At 40.0% G+C, this 19,440-nt stretch overlaps 1 protein-coding gene across 1 annotated transcript in view; it reads right to left on the bottom strand.

Moving 5' to 3' along the window:
• Positions 1-1,035: 1,035 nt before the first annotated feature.
• The window catches only part of LOC149414510 (salivary endonuclease-like), a 31,974-nt gene continuing 13,569 nt past the window's right edge, over positions 1,036-19,440 (bottom strand). The window contains exons 5-6 of the mRNA XM_089644211.1: positions 2,215-2,370; positions 1,036-1,500 (exon numbers count right to left, since the gene is read on the bottom strand). Of these exons, the coding sequence (XP_089500337.1) occupies positions 1,249-1,500; positions 2,215-2,370 (408 nt within the window). The 3' untranslated portion in view covers positions 1,036-1,248. The remainder of the gene's footprint in view (positions 1,501-2,214; positions 2,371-19,440) is intronic.

Genomic DNA, 19,440 nt, shown 5'->3' on the forward strand with positions numbered 1-19,440 from the left:
ATTTTAAAAGGCAATTACGAACCCATACTGGAAAAAAACATTTTACATGTTCTGAGTGCACCCATTCATTTTATCTAAGTGGCAATCTGAAGAGACACATGCTGACTCACAGTGGAGAAAAACCGTTTTCATGTTCTGAGTGCAACTATTCATTTTCTCGAAGGGGCGATATGACGAAACACATGCTGACTCACAGTGGAGAAAAACCTTTTTCATGTTCTGAGTGCAAATATTCATGCTATCAAAGGGGCTCTCTGACGAGCCATATGCGGAATCACAGTGGAGAAAAACCTTTTTCATGTTCCGCGTGTGAGTATTCTTTTTCTCAAAAGGGTCATCTGAAGAGGCACATGCTGACTCACAGTGGAGAAAAAGCTTTTTCATGTTCCGAGTGCAATTATTCATGTTCTCAAAGTGTCAATCTGAAGAGCCACATGCTGACTCACAGTGGAGAAAACCTTTTTCATGTTCTGAGTGCAAATATTCATTTTCTCGGAAGAGCTATCTGACAAAACACATGCTGTCTCACAGTGGAGAAAAACCTTTTTCATGTTCTTAGTGCAAATATTCATTTTCTCGGAATAGCTATCTGACAACACACATCCTGACCTACAGTAAAAGGAAACATTTTTCTCGTTTCGAGTTAATATAATTATCATCTTTTCTGACGAGCACATGCTGACTTACAATTAAAAGTTTACGGCAAACATTTTGTATTCAAATATTCAACCACACTTATGTAATATGTTCACACGAAAAAAGTTACAATTGTTAGTAAAGCTAAGGTTAAGAAGTTTTATTTTATTTAATATTTTTTGGAAGCATCTCCGACTCACACAGCTCGTGCATCTAAGAACGTTAAACGTGTACCTCAATTTTTAAGAAAAAAATAAATACGGCCAATGAGATCGAATTTATGGATCTGTTGAAGAACGATAATGCCGGCCAATTGTCAGTTTTCGAAATTACACAAAAAAATCTAATTATTAATAAATTACTAACATTCTTCCAACTACGCCAACTTCCAACCACGTTGCGCAGATGTCTACTAGATGTCCAATGGCAGCGGTGAGCAACCTAGTGATTGATTTCGGCGATGTTATTGTGAATGCTAAATACCCACACAAAAATTCTGCCAGTTGGAAATGGAATTAGGTTATTAATTAGGTTGGATTGCACAAATCTTAGTTTGAGTTGTAAAACGCTTAGGTTAAGTTGCACAAATCTGAAGTCAGGTTGCACAGACGTCTAGGAGAAAAGTCCGCCGTTAGCGGTGAAGGCGGGCAGGCGGGTGACGACCGCTCTGAAGTCCGCGATATTGCAGCAGATACTGAAGCCCATGCCCACGTTGGTGTTCTGCCAGTTGAGCCAACTGAATGCGGTGTTGCCGGCGCACCGGTCGGTGCAGAACGCCAGAGCTCGCGCCTCGGCAAGAGTCACGTGCGGGTTGTTCAGTCCCAGGAAGGCGGTGGCCTTGCCGGTGCTGGGCTCGTGTACTACCTGCAAGTGATAAGTAGGTTTTAATGAGATGGTGAAATGTTTCGTAGTCAATAGACTGTAATTTACACAGTGTGTTATCTCGGAAGACAGGTGGTAATGAATATCAACTACAGTTACTTAATGAAACAGCAATATCAGGACTCTGTCATTTAGATTGTTGCTTGTATCTAGATTGCTGTAGACTGCACTGGATTGTCCAGGATACTGTTGGGGTGACACAGAGATGAGTCTGATTGTTCCCGCGTAGCCTGCCAAACGTTCCATAGATGCTGGTTAATTGAAAATAGCCTCGCGCACTCCTTTTCACGAATTTCTACCCGGAGCTAACTCATTCGGATTTCGCGGGGACTTGTCGTCCTGCTCACCGCTAGCGGACTCTCCAAACATCCTCAGACATGACATGATCAAGGTTCTTCAATGCTATCACACATTCTGACCTCCTTGCTTTAGCCCCATCATAGCCCTGATGGTTGACAAGGGTCCATGCTCATCAGACGTGACAATTTTTAATTATATTATATTATAATGCATAGGCCCAGGCAGACGATGTCCTGCCACAGACAGCCTAAAATTAAAAATTGTAGTTGTATGTGTTTTTGGATGAGAAATCTAAAAAATATATATGTTGAGAATTATTTTTTAACTTGACATCAGCACCAATTATCGGGTCCAAAATTTTCACATCTTTATAGAGAGAGATGTGAAATATCTTACCTTGTAGTACCACAGCGGCACAGGGATTTTATTTCCTGAAGGACTGAGGTAAAGGTTCCTTGCAGTTCCACTGTTGTCCTTCAGTTGAAGGATGCCCCAGGTGCCGGTGTAGACCTTAGTCCTTGCGTTTGCAGCCCCAATACGCAATCTCAAGTTCTGAAACATTATGATAGCGACGTTAATGGATTACTTGCGAGATTCTCGTTTTTACATCTCGGTTTTTTGATTTGGTAACTAATTCTACAAATTTATTAAAAAAATCGTAGGAAAGACATTTTTTAGTATATTAAATTTGTTTCGTGCAAGATAAACATCTATTATTCGTCGATTTACCTTGAAAAAAACCGAAAGACATAAATAAATTATAGGGGCAACTGCTGTACCTGTGGACGGTTTTACCTATGGACACTATGCATATTTCACAAACTGTACAACCTAAAATTACAAAAAAAATATTAACATGTAGTAATTTTGTTATATGGCAACACTGACTAACGGCCATTTCTCTTCTGTCCCAACTTGGAAAGCGCAGCAAACTACAATATTTTTTTAATAAAAAGTTAGTTAATTACCATATTGAAACGGTTTTTCCTAATACCCGAATCACAAATTTCGATATGTATTTAGTTTTACTTGAGAAATAACATATCATATATCCATTGACGATATTTAAACCTTCTTAGTAGATTATCTTAGCCATTATAACAATTTTAGCTTATAATGTCAAAATTGTACCTGTGGACAACACGATGATTGTACCTGTGGACTGTCCACAGGTACAATCAATATATCTTTTAAAGTTTAAGATTTTTTTTGTTTCTATTTCAAGTGCATTTATAGTTATATAGTGCGTGTATGTACATTCCCTAAAGCACCACCCAGGAAGACAGAAAAACAAGGAAGAAAACCTTGTAGGACTAGAATACTGACAGACACCCCCGAAAAAAATGAGATAATGAACGCATCTTTAAAAAGAAATCACAACAAAATAAAGGCTAATAATGTAAGGGGAGGAAAAAATAAAGCTTAAAGGGTTCAAAAGGTCCCAGCATCAAAGATAAAACATTAATTGATTTAGACAAGCCCAGCACCAGCAAGATTAAAATAATAAGCGATGTTACGCTTGTTATATGCACAGTTTGTAGACAATATGAAAACAAAATTAACATCCTGACATGTAACTTATGCCAAGGTTATTACCACTCTAAGGACAGGTTGTTTCGGAGAATTTGAACAATTCATCAAATTTCAACGTTCATTTTCGGGTTCTGTGAAAATTCTATTCAAGTTCTGTTATTATATCATTGTAGGCTAATTGCTTGACAAAACTGAAATTAAAACAGAACTTGAAAAAATCTTTCACAGAACTTGTCCGAACCCGTCAGAACCCGTCCTAAGGACGGGTTGTTTCGGAGTATTTGAACAATTCATCAAATTTCAACGTTCATTTCTGGGATCTGTGAAAGTCCAATTCAAGTTCTGTTAGTATATCATTATAGGCTAGTTGCTTGACAAAACTGAAAAAAACAGAAAAACAGAAAAAATCTTTCACAGAACTTGAAAATGAACGTTGAAATTTGATGAATTGTTCAAATACTCCGAAGCAACCCGTCCTAAGTGTGTTTCACTCTAAGTGCACACAAGAGAATTATTCAGATTCAGATGACGAGAATTCTTTCATATGCCAGAGATTCTTTATACTATCTGAAGATACTGATGGAGATCAGGATAGTATTGATTCGGAAGAGTTATACAGAGCTGCGTGTGATGCTAATAAATAAGACTATTTAACGGAATGCACACCATTAAAATGTTATTATTATTACTTGTTAAGTTAAGACGGTTTCTTTCTTATATATCTTTATTTTTTGTTTATTTATATTATTACTGTCCACAAGTACAAACGCGTCCACAGGTACAATGATGTGTGTCCATAGGTACATTGGGTAGTTGTACCTATGGACAAATATGCCGTTTTTTTATAAATGTTAATAACTCGACACTGAAGTGGTTAAAATAAATTATTATTAGTAATTATTGTGTCTTAACTATTTCTTTTCCAAATAAAAAAATAATCTAATTAAAATGTTACACCTAAAAAATTAAAAATATTGTTTTATTGAAAAATCGGGATTTTGTCCACAGGTACAGCAGTTGCCCCTACGTATTATTTTTTGGAAAACTTAGAGTAAGTTCAGCGAGTATTTTTTGTTTTTTGTTATTGTTTCAGCTGTTTCGGCTTTCAAGGCCATTTTTAAACTGTGGTTATAACCACGTTTAGACGACTAATTTATATGGTTCTATTTTACCCCCTACCAATTTAAAATGATTACTACCGGTTAAACCGATTTACTGATAAAATAATTGTGACAATAGATTTCATATTCTGTGAGGTAATTTGAAGTCTGTTTTCCACACAGTAATGTTATGTTTATTGTTTAATAATGATGTATCTACTATTAATGTATTTAAATGTGTTATATTGTTTAGGTTTTGTGAAAATACTAAGAAGCGGGGAGTAAATAATTTTCTTTACTTTTTAACTAACGTAATATTAGGGTCATTGGTTCTTTTATTGATTTCTAATTGTCTAGCAAATTTAAACTATTGCCCTTTCTTTCTATATGTAAGGGTTTAAGTTCATTGTTGTCAAGCGGGACGTGATTATTCACTAAAAGATGTTCTGCGAATTTTGAAAAAGTGCTTTTATTATTATAACATCTTTTATGTTTTTTTAATCTAGTTGATTTAGCCTTCCCGTCTGTCCGATATAAGTAGCGTTGCAGTCGGCGTGGTCACATTTTAATTCATATATGTCACTATTATTTTTTTATTTTTTTTATTTTTTTATTTTTTTTTATTTTTTTTTTATTTAGTTACTTTTTAAAATAATTAGGTACATTTTTGTATGGCACATGAAATAAAATATATAAATAAAATTAAAACAGATCATTGAAGTCCTCCTCACTAGGAGATCCTGTGCTGAGGGGGACTAAATATGTTAGAATACGTTTTCAGCAACTAAGATGATGTTTTAAATATATTAGTTAGTTCTTCTTCCGATATTTCCTTAAGCCAAGATTTGATGTCCTTAATGTAGTTATTTTTCGTTTTCCTTTGTTTGATGTTGAGAGGGAGTTTATTATATAATTTAATTGCTAAAAATTCAGAGTTTCTTTGTCCAAAGGTAGAATTACATTTAGGAATATTTAGCATGTCTGTTTGCTTGGCTCTGGTTTTATGATCGTGAGAGGGGTTTGCCTCTGGTTTATTTTTTAAGTGATGAACTAGAATATTTTTAGCATAGATTTTTTGTAAACTTGGAACATCAAACAGATTAAAAATATCAGTAGTTGGCGTCCTTACGGGGAGCTTTAATATGGTCTTTATGATCCAATTTTGAGTTTTCTTTAGTAGTTTAATATGGTTTGATGATGCTGAGCCCCATCCTATTATTCCATATTCCAGTAGAGAGTGGCATAGCGCATAATATACTCTCTTTAGATCTGTAGTTGACAAGATATTTCGTAATTTTTTGAAGAAATAGATGAGTTTTGTTAGCTTTTTTGAGGTTCCTTCGATGTGTGCATCCCAATGAAGTTTGTCGTCAATTACGATCCCAAGATATTTAATTGTTTTAGTTTGGACTATATGCGGGCAAGAACATTGCGGATATTTATTTAGACATTCATGTAATTTGAGTGTATGCTCATTCGTTGGTTGACCTCTGTTGGTTTTAGAGAAAGTTAGATATTTAGTTTTACTCACATTTAATGTAAGGGAGTTTGCTTTTAACCAGTTTTGGAGTACGGTCAGACCTTGCTCCGCTTTTTTATGTGTTGTAACGTTTTATAATTTGGAGTTCTTACCTCTGGAAACCTTACTGGCTTACCTTGATTTATGTGACTTAATCGCCCCGCGGCTATGCTCGATTTCTCAGGCGTGCAGTTCTCAACCCAAGTATCATTGTATTGGATAGGTTTGTTAAAAGAAACAAATTATTTTTAGACATAGAAGTATACATATATTGTTGATTTTTATGGTCAGGTTATACAAATATAGTCCCTACCTATATTGGCTCTATTACCGTTCGAAGATGTCAATGACGTAAAGGGGGAATCCGTAGTTCGACGCTTGGAGGTTGTAGTGGTTTGGTGAGCGACGCCGTGGGGAGGCCTAGGGCTATCTTAGCCCGGTGGGGGAGCCGCAGGCTGGGTTGTCTCGCACTGTGTCCGATGGTTGTCTCGCACTGTGTCCGAGAGGTCCGATTAGATAGGCATTTGTAAAATGTTCATCACTGCACGAGCTTGTTACTATTGTACCGTTCGAGCACTGAGTCCGGGAGATCCGATTAGATAGGTATTTGTAAAATGTTCATCACTGCGCAAGCTTGTTACTATTGTACCGTTAAAGCACTGAGACCGGGAGATCCGATTAGATAGGTATTTGTAAAATGTTCATCACTACACAAGCTTGTTACTATTGTACCGTTCAAGCACTGAGTCCGGGAGATCCGATTAGATAGGTATTTGTAAAATGTTCATCACTGCACGAGCTTGTTACCATTTGTACGGGAGCTTGTGTTTTAAGTGTATCGTATAATCTAGAGTTCGCGCGCTGGTCGGGATATCGTTGCGTCCCCGCGTGACCTATTCCCTCGGGTTTTGGTTCCTAACTGTCGTTAGCGGGCGGCTTCCTTGGTTTTTATATCTTTGATGGCCTACGTGCATTTGGCTCCTTAGCGACGGTCCGGTAGGGAGCGGTGTGCGGGGTTTCCTGTCCAAATGTTCGGTAGGCACGTGTTTGCGGGGGTCCGGGAGAGAGCGGGGGTGCGGGGTTTCCTGTCTTCCGTTGGCCGTTATATTTAATACTTTACACTATCCCCCTTTTTCGGAAAAATAAAAAAAAGAACAAAAAAAAAAAAAAAATATTCACCTACCTTAGAGCCAATACCTAAACCAAAACTAGAAGTTAACTGCCTAAGAGCCAGCTAAAGCAAAAGTTGATTGAAAAGAACTAGTTACAGACTACATAAACAAGAAGAAAACTTAAATGTTACTTATAATTAACTTACGGGTAAGTACAGAATACAGAATATAAATGTGAAGGTGTGAGTGTCCCTTTTTATGTTTAGAATCTAAATGTGATTAGTAAGGGAAATAATAATTTGTAAATAATAAAAACTAGTAAGAAAGATGTAATGCAACCACCCAAAAAATGTGTGAGATGGTTTGTGCTGAAAGCGATGAGAAAGTATAACAGAGCAAAAAGATTAACTAATTAGGTTGTGATGTGGCTATATTTGAAAATTTATAAATTAGAAATTATGCAAAAGAGGGAACTCTTTACAAATCGTAATTGAGTTTTATTACGAAAATAACAATTATTAATAAAAATTTATCTTATACAACTATGACATGGACGAATGTATGAGCCTAAGATTATCACTATTATTTATTTGTTTATAGAGTTTGAACAACATGAAATAAGAACAAAGTTAATAATAATGAAGCAAGTCTTACTACTTGAATTTGACCAGACTAAGGTCTAGAAATCATTGATAGTACGGTGTAATTATACAAAAAAAAAACAATTTTTTTTATACTGAAAATGATAAAAGAAAACCAATAATTTGTTTTAAATTTTATAAACTAATGTTTATAAATTGTTACAAAAAAAAACTATTCGCCATTGCTGAGTTTTTTATACATTGGAATAATAAATAAACTTTTTTCTAATAAGTAAAACAGGTGACCTAGGGGGTCGCTTATAGACATTGAGACTCGTGGAACTGGTTATTTGGACGATTTGTCCCCTCAACAAGAACCAAAAAGAAAAACAAACAAAAAAATTAAAATAATAATAATAATAATAATAATACAATTTATATACAATAGATTTTAAGGAACTGAAAGTGTCGTATAAAATGATATCACGTTATTAATGCAATAAAGGTCAAACATATAACCAATTTAATTGTCAGTTTTAATAAACTGAAATTATTACAAAAAGGTTCCACGTTATTAAACGTAATTAAAACAATTTATTTGTCAGTTTTAATAAACTGAAATTATTACCAAAAAGGTATCACGTTATTAAACGTAATAAAACAATTTATTCATGTAAAACAAAACAGCGAAATCTATTGTTTTGACTTGGTGGTCGACTGAGTAAGGCACAATGGCTTACACTGAGCCAACAATAAAACTTCATCAAGGTAAGAATAACACCTGACAGGCGTGTGACTTATAATTAATTGTGCATAACAGGAATACACAATTATAACAAATTCAGAGGGGACTTCCTCTGACTGAGATGGGGGTTACCCCTGTACATATACTTTGAATAATCTTATGATTACAATTAGGCATAACATTGACAAGAAAATGTCCTTCTGGACTAATCTTCAATACCTATTAATTATACAAAGTAAACAGTTTATCCGTGTATACGAGATTCTCCTTCGTGTCACGTCCGGGTATTATCACTTATTATCACTGTGATTATGTCTTTACGTTTAAAAATAATGAGAATTACGTGGGGTAGAAGAATAATTTAAAAAAAAATTGAGCGCCAACATGTCTTTTTTTGAAGTTATTTATGTTACTATTAATTTACGTTTCTTTTCTTTTATTTCTAACTGGTTATGGGAGACATGTAAACCATTATGAAACTTTAAGCTTGTAAAAGTCGATTTGTAAATTATTGAAGTGAGATTTATGGGTAAGAGGGAGAAAGAAAAAAAATATAATTATATATATATACCTAAGTTTCACAAACCGCTTGACAATTGGGTCCTTATTGCAGTGGTTGTGTGAACGTAATGCATGATAGCCAACGTTAATTTGTCTCATCTCGAGGCGTGCACTCCTCTATTTGATGTGACAAACAAACTTGCCAGAGACCATACATACGATTTGATACTATGAAAAAGCTAAGTTCCGTACCATGCTTATGACACGCATATTTTATCTAAATCATTACTGTGGTAAAAGGTGGGGAAATTAAAATTGGAGTGAGCGAGGCGTTTACGGTATTTTATTTTAATATTATTTTAAGGGGATTCTGATTTAATTATATCTTTCACGTGAAATCTTCCTATGTACTTATCGTTCATGTCCGCTAGACAATAGACGGTGTCTGATATTTTTTTTATAACCTTGCTTCGGATGAAACGTGCTGCCAATTTTGCGGAAAAAAACATACTTTTATTCGATAGAACATTATTTTTACGCCAAACGATTTCTCCGATTTTATAATGTACAATCTTATGACGGAGATTATACCTGTTTGCGTTTTGCTGGTAAGCTTTCGTTAAGGCATCCGCGACCAAGTCGTAAATGGCGATCATTTCCAGCTTTTTAATTACCGCTGCTGAACTGTTTTCAAAATTTAAAATTGGGGTTTGGGAATCCATATCAAATTTGTATGATTAGTATAAATTAACAGATGTATAAAAAGGTGCAATTAAGCGGTAATTATGAGACTGTATTTATGACGAGATAGTGAGAATTTGATTTATTCAAGTTGCCGTCGGTAACTCGCGCGGTGATTTTCGTTCCGATCTGAATTACTTTGTAATAGGTATTCAAGATTATGTCACATAATATATTTCTGGCGACGGATAACATTAAACAAACACAATTATATACATATTATAAACTTCGTAAAAGCCATACCAATACAATGATACTGATGATTTCGTTGAGCGCCAGTGTAACGTTTTAGAATTGCACTCAACCCAAAACCATTGCATTAGTAAAGCATTTTAGGGACAGGTTATACAAATATAGTCCCTACCTATATTGGCTCTATTACCGTTCGAAGATGTCAATGACGTAAAGGGGGAATCCGTAGTTCGACGCTTGGAGGTTGTAGTGGTTTGGTGAGCGACGCCGTGGGGAGGCCTAGGGCTATCTTAGCCCGGTGGGGGAGCCGCAGGCTGGGTTGTCTCGCACTGTGTCCGATGGTTGTCTCGCACTGTGTCCGAGAGGTCCGATTAGATAGGCATTTGTAAAATGTTCATCACTGCACGAGCTTGTTACTATTGTACCGTTCGAGCACTGAGTCCGGGAGATCCGATTAGATAGGTATTTGTAAAATGTTCATCACTGCGCAAGCTTGTTACTATTGTACCGTTAAAGCACTGAGACCGGGAGATCCGATTAGATAGGTATTTGTAAAATGTTCATCACTATACAAGCTTGTTACTATTGTACCGTTCAAGCACTGAGTCCGGGAGATCCGATTAGATAGGTATTTGTAAAATGTTCATCACTACACAAGCTTGTTACTATTGTACCGTTCAAGCACTGAGTCCGGGAGATCCGATTAGATAGGTATTTGTAAAATGTTCATCACTGCACGAGCTTGTTACCATTTGTACGGGAGCTTGTGTTTTAAGTGTATCGTATAATCTAGAGTTCGCGCGCTGGTCGGGATATCGTTGCGTCCCCGCGTGACCTATTCCCTCGGGTTTTGGTTCCTAACTGTCGTTAGCGGGCGGCTTCCTTGGTTTTTATATCTTTGATGGCCTACGTGCATTTGGCTCCTTAGCGACGGTCCGGTAGGGAGCGGTGTGCGGGGTTTCCTGTCCAAATGTTCGGTGGGCACGTGTTTGCGGGGGTCCGGGAGAGAGCGGGGGTGCGGGGTTTCCTGTCTTCCATTGGCCGTTGTATTTAATACTTTACAGTGTGCTTGTCCAATTTTGTTCATAGAATATAATGACAGTGTCATCTGCAAAGCTCATTATGTCTCCTTCAATGGGAAGACTCATAAGGTCATTAATATAAATGAGAAATAGTATTGGACCCAATACGCTTCCTTGAGGGACACCGTACTTGATTGATAGAGTTTTGCTACTTTTATTACCAATTTGTACATACTGCTCTCTTCCAGTTAAGTAACTTTTAATTAGATTTAGAGTTGTTTGTGTTATTCCATTTTTTTTTAATTTAAAAAATAGTATTTCATGGTCAATTGTATCAAAAGCTTTTTGAAGGTCAATAAAATCTGCCAAGCATTTTTTACCTTCATCCAGTTTTTTTATAATTGTATTTGTTACTTTAGCTATAGCATCACCAGTACCCAGGTTTTCCCTAAAACCGTATTGTGTCGTTGATAATATTTTATTTTTATCCAAAAATTTAACCATTTGTTTTTTTATTACTTTTTCCAATATTTTCGATAGTATAGGTAATAGACTAATTGGTCGATAGTTAGATATATCATTTTTGGGACCGCTTTTGTATATTGGAATAATCGTAGCAACTTTAAGACGTGTGGGAAAAATACCTTTTCTTATTGAAAGATTTACAAGGTACGTCAGTGGGTAGATTAGCTCATTTAGTAGATATTTAATTGCTCTGTTTGATATCAGTTCATTTCCCGATGAGGTATTTGTGTAGCCACTCGAACGATCGCGCGTCAAAAAACTTTTTTCTCCGATTGCTCGCGGTTTTTTGGCGACGAATTTGAATATTTTCCGCCAACATAAAAAAAATCAAACCTCCGAATTTTAATACGGAGACATAAAACTGATTGTAGTGCTATACAGCCAATGAATTCACCTATATTTTCATAATTATTCTGTATTTTTAGAATTGATAGATAAATTATTAAAAAATCTTAAACTTTATAAATGCGCGAAATTAGCGTTTATGTGATTTGAAATTGCCGCCAGTGGCAGTTTTAAATATCTTTATAGAATATTTTCTACGTTTTTATGTTCTCTATGGCCTGTTTGATAACCACAAATGCAAGAATGTAATAGAAAAATATTTTTTTGTACGTTATGCTCTCTTCAAAAGTTTGGTTAGAAAATAATTTTTTAAAATTTGAGTGCGTGACGTGTAAAATTGAAATCACTGTATTATACTATATAATAAATTTACCACAAAAACTGGTATAACGTTAGGAAGATACCTTAAATGTCTACAATTATTAATAAGCATAGTCGCCGTGTTGGCTTTATTTTATTCATTTGATGAATTATACAGAGAGCCTATTTCACGATGTCAAAATCATGGTGCTACTTTTTAAATAATTGTAAATTAGAACTGGAGATTTGTCAACATGTTTTTATATAACGTGCAAAACGAGGAAATAAAGCTTAAAATGAGATATATATTGTAGGGGGCAACCCTACCTTTCTGCGACAACCCTGGAGGTCTTGCACACGGCCCCAACCACCACGTGACTGCGACGACAGCGCCGCCAGGAGGAGAGAACGCGCAGCGTACCACGCCGCCAGAAGCCACGTACCCGTCCCACGGTCAACAGTGTACTTAAACTTGACGCTCAGAGCTTCTCCTGAGACGTGAATAAATCGATCAACAATTAATTGTGTTTCCCTTCAAATACCTTCTGATTCCTTCTCCCGACGATTCCCGCTATAGACATTCAATCCCACATTGGTGACCTTCCGACAGTGAACACGCGATCTAGTGAAGTGTAATCATCTGAACTTTCCTCCTGGCGCATTCCCGAGTGCCAAAGAGACGATCACTGCGTCAGGAGTATCAGACGAACATTTTAAATCAGTTGTATATTGATTAAGTGAGTGATTTTGTGCAGCAAAAAGATGACGCAACAAGGCGGCAGCGTGCCGCCTGAGCCGACAGAACCCCTCACCCCCGCACCGACCGCCACGGCCGCATCTAAACCCACGCCCGCACCTACCGCCGCGCCGGAAGTGGATCGCGTGGCGGTTCGCATCCCGCCTTTTTGCCCAACGGATCCGGAACTGTGGTTCGCGATGGTAGAGCGCAGTTTCGAGGCGGCAAGGGTGACTGTAGATGCCTCCAAGTTCGGTTTCGTCCTAGGAGCCCTAGATCCAGCTTACGCCCAGGAAGTGCGAGACATAATAGTGGCACCACCGGATGTCGGAGCCTACGCTTTGCTCAAGAGTGAGCTCATTAAACGCCTCAGTGTCACGCAAGAGCAGAAGACGAGGAGACTCCTGGAGCACGAGGAACGAGGAGACCGGCGGCCGTCCCAGTTCCTCCGGCACCTGCGCACCCTCGCCGGCAACACAGTGTCTGACGAAGTATTGAGGACTCTGTGGATGGGCCGACTACCTCACAGCACACGGGTGGTCCTCGCCACACAACAGGACACCCCGCTGGATAAAATGGCTAACCTCGCCGATGCCATCGACGACCTTGCGACAATGCCCTCCGCCAGCGAAGTTTTCTCTCCAAGATCGATCACGGAGGCAAATTTAATGGATGCGATAGACGAACTGCGCGGGAAAATCGCCGCCCTCGAAGTCAGGGATCGTCAACCCAGGGATATGAGCCCAGTTCGCCGCGATAACCGCTCTAGGTCGCGACTTTTCCGTAGCCGCAGTCGTGCCAGGGGTACGCAACCATCGGACGTATGCTGGTACCACGCAACTTTCGGAGCTAATGCCCAACGGTGCCGGGAGCCCTGTAAATACGCACAGGGAAACGCCCAGGGCTACAACTGATGGCGACCAGTACCTGCAGCCCACCGAAATTAAGTCGCCTTTTCGTCACAGACCGGGTAACACGCACACAATTCCTCGTGGACACGGGCGCGGACCTGTGCGTATACCCACGGACCTTAGTACGAGGACGACCTCCTAAACAATCTTACGAGCTGGCAGCCGCGAACGGAAGCACCATCGCCACTTACGGAAACCTGACACTTACCCTCAATTTGGGGCTTAGACGCGACTTCACCTGGAGTTTCGTCATCGCTGATGTCTCCAAGCCTATCATCGGCGTGGACTTCTTGGCAAAATTCAACTTGCTGGTTGACGTCCGCAACGGAAAACTACTCGATCAAGTGACGAACCTGACCACGACAGGGACCAGGAGCAACGACAACACTCCTTCCATAAAGATAGTCACAGGTACGTCACCCTACCACATTCTGTTGCAACGATTTCCTGACCTGACGCGCCCGGATGGTACCAGGAGGGAAGTTCGACACGAGACTAGGCACCACATCAGAACAACTCCAGGACCTCCAGTAAGCGAACGACCACGCCGCCTCGCCCCCGACAGGTTGAAGCTGGCCAAAAAGGAGTTTGAGACAATGGTATACCTTGGAATAGCTCGTCCTTCTGAGAGTTGTTGGGCATCGCCTCTACACATGGTACCCAAGAAAGACGACCAATGGCGACCGTGCGGAGATTATCGGAGCCTGAACGCCAGGACTATTCCAGACCGCTACCCTGTTCGCCACATTCAGGATTTTGCTCAGTCGTTGAGCGGCACTCGAATATTCTCCACCATCGACCTCGTGAGAGCGTACAACCAAATTCCAGTGGCACAGGAAGATATCCCGAAAACGGCCATATCCACACCGTTTGGTCTGTTTGAGTTCCCCATGATGTCCTTCGGCCTCCGCAACGCAGCCCAAACCTTCCAACGTTTCATCGACGAAGTAACGCGTGGACTCGACTTCTGCTACGCCTACATTGATGACATCCTCATAGCCTCATCATCAGAAGAGGAACACATGGCACACCTCGAAATATTATTCCAACGATTACAGGAATACGGTGTTGTCATCAACGTCGCAAAATGCCACTTCGGTGTACACGAGGTCAAGTTCCTGGGGTACTTGGTGTCCAGCAAGGGTACCACACCCCTTCCCGAGAAGGTGGAAGCGATCAGGAGCTACAACCGACCCCAAACAATCAAAGATCTTCGACGCTTTCTGGGAGCACTAAATTTCTACAGGAGATTTCTGCCCCACGCTGCAGAGGACCAGTCACCACTCAACGATTTCCTACAAGGGAACCTAAAAGGCAAACAACCCGTTCCCTGGACATCGAAGACCATAGAAGCCTTTGACAAATGCAAAGAAGCCCTTGCTCAGGCAACTTTAATCGCCCACCCAAAGTGCGAAGCTCCTCTATCCATCATTAGCGACGCTTCTGACACCACAGCTGGAGCCGCACTTCAGCAGCGCGTCAACGGAAACTGGGAGCCACTTGGGTTTTTCTCGAAGAAATTCAGCCCAGCCGAACGAAAATATGGAGCGTACGACAGAGAACTTCTTGCCATATACCTTGCCGTCAAACACTTCAAGCACATGGTAGAAGGCAGGATGTTTACGATCTTTACGGATCACAAACCAATCACTTTTGCCTTCCAGCAGAAAGCTGAAAAATGCTCGCCAAGGCAATTCCGACATCTGGACTACATCAGCCAGTTTACAACCGACATACTTCACGTGGCAGGCAAGGATAACATCGTCGCAGATGCCCTCTCCAGAGTCGAAGCAATCGATACTCCTCTGGACTATGCAGCGCTGGCAGCGGACCAAGTTAACGACGCAGAATTAGAGAATTGCCTTCAGGGAGGATCCAACCTGCAGCTCAAGAAGGTGCGCATCCCCGGTACCGATGCAGATCTCTACTGTGACGTCTCCACAACAACAGTCAGACCCTTTGTCACGAAAAAGTTTCGACCGGCAGCATTCAATGCGGTTCATCAACTGGCTCACCCAGGCATCAGGGCAACGACCAAACTCATGACTCAACGTTATGTATGGCCAGCCATCAAAGCCGACACCACGAATTGGGCACGTAACTGTCTCCAGTGCCAGCGGAGCAAGGTGTCGAGACACGTATCAGCACCTCTTGGAGATTTCCCCACAACCGCATCCAGATTCGAGCATGTCCACGTGGACATCGTCATCATGCCCATGTCAGAGGGATGTCGATATTGTCTGACATGCGTAGACAGATTCACCAGGTGGCCGGAGGCATTCCCCATCAAGGACCAAGAGGCAGAGACAGTAGCACGCGCATTTTACGAAGGATGGATAACCAGATTTGGCACACCACTCCGCATCACGACCGACCAAGGCAGACAGTTTGAGTCGAAGCTGTTCAGGCAATTAAATTACCTGGCAGGAACGACCCAAATACGCACCACCGCGTACCACCCGGCAGCAAACGGTATGGTGGAGCGGTTACACCGCCAGCTGAAGGCAGCGATCAAATGCCATCAGAGCAACCGCTGGACACAAGTACTTCCAACTGTTTTAATGGGCATCAGAGCAGCCTGGAGAGACGATCTCGCAACCTCGTCGGCCGAACTGGTATATGGTAAACCACTTCGCCTACCAGGAGAATTTCTGGTTGCACGTCCATCATCAGCACCCGAAGTCGACACCGGCAACTTTCTCAAGGAACTGAGACAGCATTTCGACGATTTAAGGCCAGTAGAAGGCACTCGCCATGGTGAAAAGCGACAATTCATCTTTAAGGACCTACCAACAGCAACTCACGTCTTCCTGAGAGACGATACGGTGAAAAGTCCACTCCAACTACCGTACAGTGGTCCGCACGAAGTCATTCGCCGCAGTGAACGCACGTATACGATTCGTGTTAAAGGCAGAGAAGTCACCGTGACTATCGACCGACTAAAACCAGCCTACATTACCTCCGAACCGACAGAAATGGCAGCAAAAACGACAAACACGACAAATACCACACCCAACACCTTTGAGAAAACTGATCAAACTCACACCACAACACGCTCAGGCCGACGTGTGCGATTCCCGGATCGCCTCGACAAGTGACAAGATTTTTTTTTTTTGGGATAATTTTATTTGTTATTTTTTTTTTCTTACAGATCACTAACCAACGATTGGTTACCCCTGTATTGAACTTATCAACAACACGGGTACAAGCCACATTCCGATAAGCGCTGACGCCAGGCATTTCAAAACATTCTCGAGAACAATGGATGGCATGACATCATGCTGATAACGGCTTACATAAACAAAACATTCACAGCGCATTTCGCAGAATCCCTTCATATACACGAGTACAACGAAAAGCAGATTTAGCAAAAATCGCTTCTGCCGACAAATTCGCTGAGTACGTACCTTTGGCTGTATTATATAGTTTGCATTAGTCAAACAATCTTCAGTTCGAAAATAACCAACAATGGGTTCACAACAGACCAAGGAAGAGATCTTTGTCACCCAAGATGGGAATACGACCGTACAGCACTTCTCGCTTTCTACACTCGTCATACTCTGCATCTTGGTAACCGCCGGCATAGTATACCTCACGTGGAGATGGTGCCGCAATAGGATTAGAAGACAAATCCTGAAAGAAGGCGCACCAAACAACCCGATTCAAAAATAACCGTGTCTGATCGACTTCAACGCCCGACTTCAAAGGTATCGCAGCTGCGTCTTCAATCTTCAATCTCAAACCGACTCAGCTACTGGGGGCGGAGTACTGTAGGGGGCAACCCTACCTTTCTGCGACAACCCTGGAGGTCTTGCACACGGCCCCAACCACCACGTGACTGCGACGACAGCGCCGCCAGGAGGAGAGAACGCGCAGCGTACCACGCCGCCAGAAGCCACGTACCCGTCCCACGGTCAACAGTGTACTTAAACTTGACGCTCAGAGCTTCTCCTGAGACGTGAATAAATCGATCAACAATTAATTGTGTTTCCCTTCAAATACCTTCTGATTCCTTCTCCCGACGATTCCCGCTATAGACATTCAATCCCACAATATCATAGATATAAACATTGCCAATATTTCAGGGGGATACTTTGAAAGTTGATGAAATTCACCAATATTTGACGAAAAATCACTTCTGACAGCTACCTTAAGGTCAATCTACATAGAGTAAATCGGAATATGTAAAATGATGATAAATTTGTATATATATCAAACCTTTGTATGACCGTAGAGTGCAAATAAAATCATAGTGATAATTTTATATCTAAACGCAAAGGTATCGAAAAAAAAGGGGTGAGGGGAAAATAATTGATGGAACCAATAATTGATTTATTTATTAAGCCCTAATATCCTTTTAAATCAATATAACAGTTGTATGGTTACAATGAAAGAGCAGTATATTGATTTAAACATTGTTTACACACTTTGTCATAATAAAAATGTATTCAGTTTATTGTTTTATTCATAATTTAAGAAAATCAATACATAATAATATCATTGTGCCTCGCTATAGTATGAGATTCTGAGTATCGCTCTGGTGAGGGACCACCATTCAGAATTGAACATTGCTTGAATTGGCTTAGTTATGTTTAGTGACTAGATCTGGAAAAGCCTCTTTACAGAAAAAAACTCAAAAAGACTCACAAAGCTCGTAAGACTTTATACCCGCACTGGCCGCTTTGGTTTTGATCATCTGGACGAATCCCAAACGGCCTTTATAGCAGAGTAAGGATTCATCCAGAGAGATGTCTTGCTCGGGCAGGTATAAAGTCTCAAACTTATTTGAGAGGTGGTCCAAGACGGGCTGAATCTTTTGTAACCTTCGCACAGATAATGGTGCATCAGAAGAAAGACTTTCATTGTTGGTGAAGTGAAGGAACTTTTTAATTAGAAGAAAACGATTATAATCCATGGCTCGGCTGAAATAAGGCATGGCGGTGAGTTTTTTTGAATAGAAGTAGTCTTTTTCAACAGGAAGGGGACTAATACCTTGATACATTAAAATTGCCAAGAATACATACATTTCCTCTTTATTCGTGGGAGCCCATTTATTGGTACGCGCATGACGCTTAAATTGGTTTTTCGCAATCCATTGATCTGCATACCTGTTGGCAGTGGCGTAGCTAGGTAACCAAGGGCCCTGGGGCAAATTAAAAAATGGGGCCCCACTGCTATGTAAACTGATTAGGTATTATCAAATAAAAATATGAAATGTGGTTCCTCCAAACCCTCCGGTCTTATGTGTGTCATGCAAACATCATCCACGTTCACATGTTCAGCGGCGGAGGTATCTCCAACTGCAATAATTGTCTAATCTTCTTCAGTAGGCTTCTCAATCAACTCTGCAGTTACCACATTATTTAAGTCACTATCAATAGAAATATTTTGGCCAGATGTACTTGCAGAAGGCTGACTAAAAATCTTGTCAATTTTGGGCAATTTTTGTTTACTATCTTCTCTTTCTTGGCGTTGTTTGCGTTTAAATGCACCACTGGGTTTCTTCTTTTTATCTATATTTTAATACGCTACAAGTGTCGTTGGGGAATGAGGCACATATAACTATACTAAAATAATAAATAAATAATATAACTAAATTATACATAATATGTAAATGAAATCCTCAGCACGGGAGATTCCAGTGAGGATATCATTATATCTATTTGTTACACAAAAAAAAGATAATAAAACACTTATTATTATAACTATCCGTCAAATTGACAACACTGCCAACCTACAGAAAGAATTTAGGGGAATTC

This window comes from Hesperophylax consimilis, chromosome 20 (genome assembly GCF_061612785.1).
Source record: "Hesperophylax consimilis isolate HC1 chromosome 20, BYU_Hcon_1.0, whole genome shotgun sequence".
NCBI classification, from domain to species: domain Eukaryota; kingdom Metazoa; phylum Arthropoda; class Insecta; order Trichoptera; family Limnephilidae; genus Hesperophylax; species Hesperophylax consimilis.